The 12248-nt window shown below is 42.3% G+C and overlaps 1 protein-coding gene across 3 annotated transcripts in view; it reads left to right on the top strand.

The window, feature by feature from the left end:
- The first annotated feature begins 605 nt into the window (after positions 1-605).
- Positions 606-12248, top strand: part of LOC146371866 (uncharacterized) — a 29418-nt gene continuing 17775 nt past the window's right edge. Inside the window, exons 1-5 of one of the 3 annotated variants that reach the window (XM_084952449.1) lie at positions 4780-4972; positions 5135-5206; positions 5487-6844; positions 7355-10841; positions 11117-11296. In XM_084952449.1, coding sequence (XP_084808575.1) covers positions 5159-5206; positions 5487-6844; positions 7355-10841; positions 11117-11296 — 5073 coding nt within the window. In that variant the 5' untranslated portion in view covers positions 4780-4972; positions 5135-5158. Of the gene's footprint in view, positions 866-4779; positions 5207-5486; positions 6845-7354; positions 10842-11116; positions 11297-12248 lie in introns of those variants that run through there. The other 2 variants (XM_084952450.1, XM_084952448.1) reach the window with 2 other exon arrangements.

The raw sequence follows: 12248 nt of genomic DNA on the forward strand, positions 1-12248 counted from the left end.
TATTCTTTCTTTTTTCTCTAGATATTGAATTATAATGCACTGGTAAATCATTTACATTGGGCAAGTTCCCCTATTTGTTTTGTTATTGGTAAAAGGAACAAGTAACAAGGTGAGGCTAGGTGTAAATTTTTTATAGGCTGTAGAATGAGGCAGGTTTCAGTTTCTGTGGCTCATGAATAAGTCATGGGAAACAGACAACCCAAGAGGAGGAATGCATTTGCATGTATTTATTAATGCCATGCATGCCTTTTGATGTGTTGTGTGTACATGGAGCTTGTTATGTGTAGATAAAAGGGTCCGGGATGCAAGGACTAGCACTGGTTTTAAAGCTAGGGTCTACAGTAACACAAAGGTTCTGCAAAAGAAAGGGAAAGAATAAGGTAGTGCAAACCACCTAGTGGATGTGAACATGCTGGTATTTCCTAAAGCAGATAAAACCCCACAGACTGGGTCTTTTAGGGGAGCCTATCTCACAGCATGCACCCTAATACACAGCCGTTACACAACGCAGTGACATAGCTGTTGTGGCATGGTGCTCAAAACCTCGGGGTGTTACCTAGCTGGGGCAGATTCCAGCTGCGTCCTTCCCCTTCTTACCATGGGAAAAAAATAACACTTCAAAAGTTGCAGACTCAATTGCATCTAGCTGGCGTACTGCAAAAGTTAGCCTTGAAATTCTTTTCTGTTAAGCTTGCACTGAATATTTATTAGTCAGTCCGCTGCAGAGTGGCATGTCTGAGGAGGTTAGAGTTACCTGAGAGAAGCGGCACAGCACGCTGAAAGACTTCATTTATGAGGGCTATTCCAGCGGGCTACCTTTGACCGGTTTGTTCCCCATAGAGCCACGAGAAACACTGTAATCATGGTAAGATCTCGCTCTGTCTGTGGCGGCGTGCTTGTAAAGAAATTAAGTTGCGGTTTGTGGGCTTTTCAGTAGAGACGGTTTGAAAGTTTAAGTAACACTCTAAAGCCTCTAGGTCACATGTGCTTTAATCTTATGAACTGTAGTTCTGGTAGACTTCGTTATGGTAATTAAAAGTAGTGAAAACAACGTTTAAGGTGGTTTAATGATTGCGTGGTGACGGTTGATGCTTTACTTTTCGTGTTTGTCTGACCACCATTGTAAGGGGTATACCCGTTATGATAATACTATAGTAAAAACAAAATGGGACATTAAATGTGAACGCATAAATGAATCCCATGTGCAGTGTTTAAACCAGTGATTCGCGGCCAGTCCACCCCCGCCTTCGGGCAGGGTGGATTATGTATGAGCATTAGAAGTGGAGAAAATCGAGCTTTCTTTAAAATTCATCATGCTACAACGTGGTTTCTAGTTGCTCTGCTTTATTATTATTATTTTTAAAAAATCAAAACAATCCTGAGTTACCCAGACAGGAGTGGTTTAATGGTTAAGTTCCTCGACTGAGCAGCATGGAAAGAATTAGTGATGTTCGATTCGTGAACGAATCGTTCAATACTCGAGAATCACTTTACTGACTCGTGAATCATGATTCACAAGCCCAACTGACTCACTGACTCATCCCTATTGCTGTTAGCAAACTAATTCCATTAGTAGAAATATATCTAGCTTATAATTAAAATTGTGGGGGAAAAAAACAACAGCCAGTTTCGTAACAAAAGCATTTCTGCTCTGAACTGGAAGAAAAAACCCTGAGTAGAAGCTCACATCAAGAAAATAGCTCCTCGGTTCAGAGTAGCATTGCGCTGCTAACATGCTAACAACACATTTGAGCTACTCACCCCCTCCCTTCCTGTGCTGAATCGTAAGCATAAGCGAATCACTCAGGACTCGCTCCTCCCTCCTGTGCTGAATCATAGAGTGAACGAATCACTCACTCACTCACTAACCCCCTCCCTCCTGTGCTGAATCAAAGAGCGAACGAATCACTCAGGACTCACTAACCCCCTCCCTCCTGTGCTGAATCAAAGAGCGAACGAATCACTCAGGACTCACTAACCCCCTCCCTCCTGTGCTGAATCATAGAGCGAGTGAACGAATCACTCACTCACCCCCTCCCTCCTGACTCACAGCTTCTTCTTCTTCTTGGTTGGCAACCAATGTTAAGGCGCATTACCGCCCCCTGGCTCACAGCGCAGTGGACATTTAGATGAGAAAATATATATTTGACACACTTAAGGAATATATTATTAAAATACAAATAAACAAAATAAATGTTTATTAAGCAATTTTGATAGGAAATTGCTTAATTTTAGAAATGTTTTTGCTCTTTTTTCTCTATAAAATAGTTGTTGTTGTTTTTTTTTTTTTGAATCATTCATCTTAGCAGTGGGATTTACATGAAAAGGGAAACAAATTAAGTTTGAGTGAAAATGTAAAATTTTTGCACTCTCTGGTCAACTGACTCAGTGAATCAAATGACTCAAAAAACCCGATTCACTTTGGTGAGTGACTCATTAACACTCGATTCAGTAAAAAGAATCAAATTTACCATCACTAGAAAGAATGACTTGAACTTCTCGCCAAATAAAAGAAGAGAAATTTGAAAAAAGAAAAAAAAAAAAAAAAAAACGACTTTCAGCAGACTCTGAAACCCACATGAGCGGTGCGTCATTTCCGCTGAAAAACTTTGTTTGGGCATGGCCTCGTGCTGCATTCAGTTGTTAAGAAAAATGTCGGAATTTTGAACTGCACACACATCAGCTAATTAATGTTTACAGAACAGCTGTCACTTCCTCAAAAGAGAATCTAATTTCAGTCTGAAATGCTACTATCTGTCAAATATAACCTATTTGAAATATAACAGATCTATTTTTGGTCTAGGTGTAAGAGTTTGGAAAGGGAACACTCATCCAGATTATCAATTTACTGCTTTTGCTCTTTGAAATATGACATTTTAACCTCACTAAAATTTTGTAAAATTTGTAAAATCACAAAGCAATCTACAGTCATTTATCAACAAGCCTCTCTTATATTACATAATGAGATTTTTTCTTTCTTGTGCATTGTCACCATTTAGGTATCCTATACATAGTTGCTACTTAGTGCTTATATGTTATGGTGTTTTGTAATTTTATTTCAGTGTTCTTCATGTTGAGTTCTTTCAGTGGAAATAAGCTCATTCAGTGAATGAAATGAGTGCGTGTACTTATTTTTCATTCTCCTGCGGCAGTGCAGCAAACTTGTGGATGTACTGCATTGTTTCTTTAGAACAGCAACAAATAGCCCACAGTAAAATGTATACTGAGACACTGATACACTGCATCAATAGATGAGACAATTGCTCTTTTTTCTTCTGCTTCTTTAGATCAGCACATGTTAAACAATGAGACGCGTGGCTACTGCACTGTATTTCCTATCCTATCCTGAACTTGGACAGCAAAGGAGTGCCTGAATAAACAAATGAGTGAATGTTTTTTTTTTTTTATCAGCTGATGAGTTGTTACAGTGTAACAACTGTTCCTGAAAGTGCAAAAAGTCAAGAAGAAATTAGAAACATATAAACTTATTACCATCACAGGACAAAAAAAGCATAAAAAAACAGAGAGTAGTCAACTAGGAAATGATTTTTAAAAAGTATTTTCAAAAAATCCAAGTATTATAAGTAATGTTATTTTATTCCTGTGCAGCAATATACATAATGGAATTAAAAGCAACATTCATTGAATAACTACTTAAAATATTGCTTTTTAAGTTTTACCCTTAGAAATATTCAGCACATTTATGCCAGAAGTTCCAAAATTTGTTTTGCTTAACGTTTGGGTGAAAGTATGTCGAGTTCAAGGATGAGATAAGTCAAGTTAAGAGATGGCTCTGGGATAAAAACTGTTCACTATGCTGTGATCTTTTCCTAAGCATTTACAGTGATATTACAAATATGTGAAATATGAGTCATGACATGGTCGATAACAGGCAAACAGTCAAACTTATGCGAAGGCCGTCAACAGAAGACATGACTGCCTTGTATATACACTGGGGAAATCATGTAAATAATACATCATTTTTTGTTCCAGTGATCATTATGAAATAAAAAAGATAGGCTAATTAAATCTGGCAGCACAGTGGCACAGTGGTTAGCACTATTACCTCACAGCAAGAAGGTCCTGAGTTTAATTTCGCCAGCAGGTCAGGGTCTTTCTGGAGTTTGCATTCCTCCCACAGTCCAAAGACATGCAGTAAGTGGGCATAGGTTAATTGGAAACTCTGTGAATGTGAGTGCGAATGGTTGTCTGTATCTATGTGTAAGCCCTGCGACAGACTGGCGACCTGTCCAGGGTATACCCTGCCTCTCGCCCTAAGACAGCTGGGATAGGCTCCAGCCCCCCGCGACCCTGAAAAAGGATAAGGGGAAGTGAATGGATGGATGGCTAATTATATCTATCATAAGCAAATCTTGCCCCCACAAACCGCTTCTCTTAACTTAACAAGTTGAAAAAAACAACACGTTTAATTTAAAACAAACAAACTGATTTTGTTTGACTTGGAAGGAGTTACTAAGCCTATTATAACTAAAGGTATTCCAGTAAGTGTTAGTTAAAGCTTTAAACTGCTAACAGCAGCGAGTCATATAGCCAATCATTTCAACGTATATCTGATGCTAAAAGTTGGGCTTCAGCCAAACTAAATACCAGCAAAATGAAACTGCGGTTGAGCTGCTGACGTGGGAAAAAAAAACACCTGTTGACAAACCGGCTTCATCGGGCCGCTCATGTTTGCATGTTGGGAGATGTGTACGAGCAGCACTTGAAAGCATCGCTTTTAGCGCTGGGCTGCGCGCGTTCTGATAGAGGGGCTGGAACTTCAAAATATCGCGCACATCTCCAAAGCCACACTCTGCCGCGCTCTTATTACAGTCGTGGATGCTTTACTGCAAGCAACGGGGACTAAACGCAGCTTCTCCATCAGCTAGACAAACATCTTAGAGAAGATTTTTAAGCAGCGGTTTACATTTTGAAGTCGAGATCAAAGTTTTTCTTCTATGTGAAGTTCAGGGTAAGTCGATTTTGAAATGACTGCCAAGAGTGTCTGGTTCAAATTAGAGAGTTATGTATGGATCTGTCAAAGTGATTGATCCATGTGATGTTTTTTCTGCTCTTTCACACTGCTATTGTTTGTCCTGGTGGAATGATTTTGTTTGTGTTTTATGCTCTGTAGGAGTTTTTGTTCTAAACCAAAATCATGTTCACAGCCTACATAAAGGGTCTGAATGATATGGTATTTTCTACGGTAAGCTTACAGGTTATAAGCACCCTTGCATGTCTTTGCTATGCTGAGAGATGCATGGCTGTACTAAAAAAATAAATAAATCTCAATGAACAGGAAACCCTCACTTATATTTTCTTCGGATCTCCAGCTTGCACTCCTTTGCTTTGTCCATTTAGACAGTTTGTATTACTGTCATGTTATCTAAATTCTGCGCATATTCACCGGAAATATGCATGTTTGCAAATTGCAGCTACCTTTTGAAGTTGACATTTATTTGAGTTATTTCTGTGCTTTGCTTTAGTCTGAGAGCCCCGAAGACCAGCCGAGTACTGGAGTCTTGGGTCGTATTGGCAGTTGGCTCTCTCCGTGGAGGGGAAAGGCTCCGAAGACTCCTACTGAAAATGCCCCCTCAACTGGCGATCACACTCTTAAGTCAGAGGGAGAAGTGGAAAGTGAGGAGACTGTGAGACCCTGGGCTGGAGAACAGCAGCAAGAGGAGGAGAATCCCCATCTTCAGAGTTTCTTCAGAGGCGTTTTCCCTTGTGACGAGGAGAACGCCACGCAGTCTGCCCACAGAGACGGCCCTGTTGTGTGCAGCGCTGAGAAGGGAGTAGGAGGTCCAAAAAAGGAGGAGCTTTGGGAGTGCAGTAGGCAGACAACAGGACAGGACAGGGAGGAGAGCAACAAACGTACTTCAGCAAGTGGGAATCCTGAAAGGAATGACAGCCATCTGACACATCTCTATTCATCTACTAAACAGGGAGTGGCATGGTACTCTGACCAGGCCCACACCCAGCCTCAGGCCCAGAGGAAAGCACAGGCCCAGACAGGCAAGAAGCTCCATGTGTACCTGGAGGAAACGAGTGTGATTCAGTGTGGTGAGAACAGTTGTGCTGGGCAGGAAGTTGTCCGCACCAAACTCACAAAAAGCCTTCAAGTCCTCCCTAAGGCAAAGTCATCACCAAGTTTTAATTTAGCAAATAGCTCAAGTGCAGAGAACAAAGAGACAAATGCGAGGCCTGCTGCTGGGGCACAGGATTATTACGGCGCACTAGTAGGAGTGCCACTAAAATCCCACAAAGACTCACAGTTAGAGCCTGAACCAGATCAAGAACAAATAGAAGAAGACATCATGGGGCGTAAAAACTCAGCCAGAAGAAGAAGGAAAAACTCTCAGGGCGATGGAGGGAAAGCTCCTGCGGAAACAATCCCTCCAACTGCACAACCTGCCTCAGAGGGATTCCCTAAGTCAGATAACTTAGTGAGTAGTCTAAAGAGCAAAAGTGAGGCACCTGAAGACTCCTCCTCCTCCGAGCAAAACCCCACCTCACAGGCCTCACCTGAAGGAGGGGAAAGAAAGACTTCCTGCCCCGCCACGGTCAAGCAGTTGGACAACCTCCAAGACTTGAACTGTGTGGCGGATGAAGGTGCAGACATGGAGGGCGATGACGATTTTTATAGAGTAGAAAGGAAGACAGAGACACCAGAGTCCAAACGCAGGAGCATTAAGGTTTCTCAGAGTGAGGTGAAGCTTTTTCCAAAACATGTTCGTCTGAATCCAAAGAAAAGTCCAGCTGAAGATAACAAGGATTGGAATGCAGCATTAAAGAATACCAAAGGTGACGAAAAGGATACACCCAAAACAGAGAATGATGGCAGGTAAGTTGGATTTAGGAGTGAAAGTGTTTGATTTACATAGATAGAACACTGGCTAATCACCACATGCATATATCAGTCTTTCAGTAACGCTCACTAAAATAAGTAAAGTAAGTGTAACTAAATAAGTAAACCTCACTTAAAATGCTATCTTTTGTTTGTTTGTTTTTGAGGGTCAAGACTGAATATTTAACTCATCGATGTCCCCTTATTAGCAGATACTTATGCTAGCTCCAGCTTTGGTAAAAGAGCAGGCTACAGCTTTAGATGAAAAGCAGCATTGCTTCACTGTATCCACAGTGAAACAACGCCATGATTCATAATGCAAAGATCAGTGCTGTGCTCTAAGGACTGATTTCATAACATATAGAGGACGTGAAAAATGGATCAGGTTATTCTTATCTCTTAAGTGATTAACAAATAGAAATCTCTATGGCAGGTGTGGTGGGTCATAAATGGATTATGACTTTAAATTCAGAAGTTCTTTGATATATTTACCTCTTGTTTGCACAGAGTACACACCCCAAAGAAGGCTGATGAAGAGCGTAAGCCAACGACTGCCAGGATTGCGGATAAAATCAGCCTTTTTGAGAAGCAGCAGCAACAACCTACGGGTGGCCACAAGCAGCCCTTCAGAATCCCGAGGAGTGCTGATGTGTCTCCAAATAGACAACCCACCGAGCGGTTGAAAGTGGATTTTCTTGCGTCTGATCAGAGGTCAAGATCAGCTGAACGCTACAGCACGGAACAGCCACCTGTCATGGAAAAGCTGATGACCATCAGGGAGCGAGTGCAGAAATTAACAGACGCGTCTGTGTCGGAGGATAAACCTGTGCAGCCTCAAACACCGGCCGTGAAAGGAATGTCTCACAAATCCACCTCGTCTGTGGCAGACGTTACGTCAAAGTCTCCAGAACTGGACAGTCAAGGTAAACTGGATACCAAAGAGCTGATACAGACAAAAGCAGTGTCAAAGATAGCACTAAAACCAGAAGGACGAGATACGACTCCTTTAGGGGAGCACACGTCCATTCCCACACTACAACAAACAGACTGGAAAACAAAGGAAACGGTGGTCTCAGAAGCAATAGATCAAGGTACGAAACCCAACAGCGCTGAAACAGATCCTCCAGCTGAAGAACTAGGCGATTCCAAAGAAGTGACCAATAACATTAGCCCATCTCCCAAAGGCCCTAGCAGAACAGGCTCCCGCTCTAAAAGACGGAAAAATAGAGACCCAACCAGTCCGATCAGTCCAAGCATTCAAAACAAACCAGAGTGCTCTGCAAGTAAGTCAAAGGTCACCGCTACAAAGCCAGATAAGAGTGATGAAACAAATGAGACTGCCTCTTCTCCCAAAAAGCTTTCAGGAAAAGAGCCATCTCAAGTTCAAAGAAGAAAATCTGACGAACAGCCACTGAGCAATAGCCAGCAGAAGGAATTTAAAAAGGAAGTGGAGGTATCCGATAAACAGGAGAAACAGTTAGATGCTTCATTTAAAAAGGTGAATATTCACCAGTCAGTAAACACACCAGCAGGATTACCTCAACCATCTGTCAGCAAAGATGAACCTGATACTGCTGCTTGTAGCAGCATAACAAAGGTGCCCGCTAACAAGGACTCCATTGATTTACCCCAAAAAGAGGAAGAAGCAGAGAGACAAAGTCTGACATTTAAAATGGAAAGAAAAAAGGCTTCTGTGGAAGTCACAGAACCTTTAGTTTCCCCCCAATCACCTTTGGTTGAACCAACTATTGAGAAGCCTTCTGCAGTGGAGGAGGAGTCACCTGTTAAACTTCCCAAATTACATAAAGAATTTTCAGCACAACTTGAGTCAAAAGATAAAGAAAAAAGGAAGAAGCCTAGTAAAAAAGAAACACAGCAACCTCAAAACAAGGACACAGAACTAATAACTCACGCTGAACCTGCAGATGTGGTGAGATTAGAGAAGGTGGTGAGTGAGAAAACAAATCAGACTGAGGAGAAAGTTAAAGAAAAACCACAGCAGTGCCTGCCTCTAGATGAAAGTGCCGCAAAGCCCAAGGTTTCACACAGTGTGCAGGCGATCACAGGGAAAGAGGAAAGTGTTGCAAGGGATGATGAAAGAAAAGATCCTGAAAAAAATGAGGAGACACAACTGGTTAAAGACATAATAAGACCAGAAACTAAAGAACCAGAACCAGCTTCTCAGTCAGAAAAGAGCAGCGGCTCATCAGATCTCCCTGCTCAAACACAACATCTCAGTCAGTCGGTGACTGCACCTTCAGAAAAAGCTGCTGTTTGCACCATCACCCAGGCTAATGAGGCTGTGAGTGGCGCCAAGAGTGATAAAGAGCTTGGGAAGGTAGAGACGCTTATAAATGGGCCTTCTGAGTTGCAGACTCATTCTGCAGAAAGCCCCAGAACAGAAGGAGAGCCAGTGGTGATTGCACAGCCTAATTCTGCATCTGTGGAAAAAGCAGAGAATTCACAGGATGACTCATGTACACATGGAGCTAATGATTCAGAGTTCGCCAGCACAAATCCTATTACCAAAGCAGCTACGGCCAGTGAGGAAGTGAAGGCAAAAGTCTCTAATGACACTCTATTTTCACTCACTGACATGACACATGGGCAAAACAAAGAATCATATGTGGAAGAGCCTTCTTCTACTTCTGTTTGCAAATCTGCAAACACAGAGAGAGGTGGGCAGGAAGATATGGAAAAAAGCTCAACTCTCAAATCAGTGACCTCAGAAGCCTCCAGCCACACACTGTCTGATGAATCAAAAAATATAGAGAATGGCAGTGATATTACACCACTCAGGGATGCTGAAAACATAACACAGAGCCGCCCTGATAGCACTGCTGCTAGCCACACAGTGAATGTGACTGAGAATTCAGCTGTGATGGGATTGCATTTGCCAGTGAATGAAGTTTCATCTCATATCAATCGTGACATTTCCACACATTTAGAAGTCAAGCCAGTTAAAAAGGAGCCTGTTGATTACAATCTGAGACGGTCTTCAAAAGCACCCACTTCCCCAGAGTCTAACAGGCTGATCCCAGGCTCAATACAGCATTCATCCATGAAGAAGTTCCAATTGCCACGGGGTCTAAGCAAAGATGACTCCTCGAAACAGCAAGATGCCCCCTCTAGCTGGCTGGATGTGGACTTCCCCAAATGGAAACTTAAAGTCCAGGAGCAAAAGCTGACTTCTTCTGGAAGTGAGAGCAATCTTCTGGACACTCCTGGCGAGCTAGATGATCATGATTTTGTTGAGAAAATCAAGAAACTTTGTGCCCCATTTTCCCTCCCACCACGGAAGCACAACCACCTCCGACCACCTCAGCCCCCATTTGCAATGCCAGCCATTAAGGAGGACCGCTTTGAGAAGACTTTTGACCCAGAGGAGTTTACATTTGGCTTGAGAAAAAAGCCTGAGTTTACCATAAACACATCACTGAGCCTTTTTTCCAAGAACTCAAACACAGATACAAAATCTGTCCTGAAGCCTGCTAGGGTTAGCTTTGCAGACAAGAGCATGCTGCTTAATAGCCTAGACACACACTCTCGCCTCAGGGACAAAACCCCTGTCAAGGAAGAGGAGGACGTGAAGGAACAGAAAGATGATCAAATCAAGGTGAAGTCTCGCTTGGAGGGGAGCTGCGTTCTGAGTAGTCTCACCTCCCTTTACAGAGGAAAGAGAAATGGAGTTCAAGCCGAGTCAGAGGGCACTGGCTCAGGAAATGTATCGCCTACTGAAGCCTCCGAGCTGAGCCCTCCACCTTCGTCCCAGCCACCCCCACCAAGCCCGTCAGCCACAGCTTCAATCAAAGACACTCTAGCCAAGCAGAGTGAAGAGGAAACCCGTGCTGCAGAGGCTGTGGTTAGTGACTCAGGTCCTCCACTTCCTTCTTTTAACGACATCAAACTGCCTGACTATTTAGAGAAGTACCTCCCAAGAGATCAAGTAAAGCCAGTACAGAGCATACAAGGACAGGATCAAGTCAAACCAGAGGTTAGTTTTTCTGCATGTAACTAAAAGTTGTGAGTGTCAGTGTAGTTGTCCTTTTAGCACAGAGACACAATGTAACTAGCAAGAACAGCAGAGTTGAAGCATAGCAAAGCTATTTAGCTAAAGCACAGAACTCTGCTTTCCTGTCGACTGACAGGAGAGACATGGAAATGGCACTTTAGTAAATAAACCACAGTAGACGTTGCCACAGCATATTTCATAAGCAAACACATTAAAAACATGTATCCTTACTCCATTGTTTTCTTTTTACACACCAGTTAATTAAGAAAATGGCCACTCCTGTTGCTGGAGATGAAGCAGACAGCGTTGCAAAACCAGGTCCGGTGCTTCCTGACACTGCTGCTCCATGCTTTCCTGTTGTTCCTCCAACAAAACAACCAACCCTCCCCGAACGAAAGCAGCCTCCGGCTCAGCCGCAGGGAGTACTTAGAAGTAATGTAAGTGTTCTGCATTCATTACAAACATTTTATTGAAGGATGAATAAAAAGTTTATTGTCATAAATTAAAGTTGTGGATTGCTTTGAAGCGCATAAGTATCAGCTCTTACTTTCTGACAAGCCAGATACAAGCCAGCTTGCTGTGCTGGTAAGAGAGTTGGATGCTATTTCTATTTTCGGAGCTACACCACATATGGTTTTCATGGAAAAAATTACATTTTCTTTTCTTTTTTTTTGGTCATCACAAGTAGGGAAGCTTTCTTATTCTCAGTAACACTGTGTCTGGAATTTGTTCCAGTGGAGTCCATGTAAAAGTTAATCTGCTCAGAAGTAACCGGCCACTTTATTAGGTACACATTGTTAGTACCTGGTTAAACACCATGTTGCCTTCAGAATTGATGTAAATCTCACATTTAGGAAGGTGCTAGAAACATTCTGAGATTTCGGTCCATGTTGACATGATAGCATCACACAGTTGCTGCAGATTTGTCAACTGTACATGTACTCTACTGGATGTACACTTTGGTCATAAAGGGATAGACATGGTCAGCAGCAATACACAGCAATACATTGGCATTTAAATGAAGCTCGTTTGGTGCTGATGGGGCCAAAGTGTGTCAAGAAAATATCTCTCTCACCATTACAGCACCAGCAGCCAGACGGTGTCGTCTTTCCTGTCTTGCACCGATAACCATGCCACATTTATAGTCACCTAAATCATCTTTCTTCTCCATTCTAATGCTCAGTTTGAACTTTATTGGTTTGTCTTCACCATGTCTACATGTATACATGCAATTAGTTGCTGTCATGTGACTGACTATATATTTCCAGTTGAATAGGTGTATCTAATAAAGTGGCCAATGGCTGCATAAATAAAGCTGAATTGAGCTGAAGGGAATTTGTATGACGATTGCTGTTCTCTGTAAATGGTAAAAGCTTGTTTTTACAAAGC

The sequence above is a fragment of the Perissodus microlepis genome, chromosome 15 (assembly GCF_051167445.1).
Source record: "Perissodus microlepis isolate ML-2025 ecotype Zambia chromosome 15, ASM5116744v1, whole genome shotgun sequence".
Classification (NCBI taxonomy): domain Eukaryota; kingdom Metazoa; phylum Chordata; class Actinopteri; order Cichliformes; family Cichlidae; genus Perissodus; species Perissodus microlepis.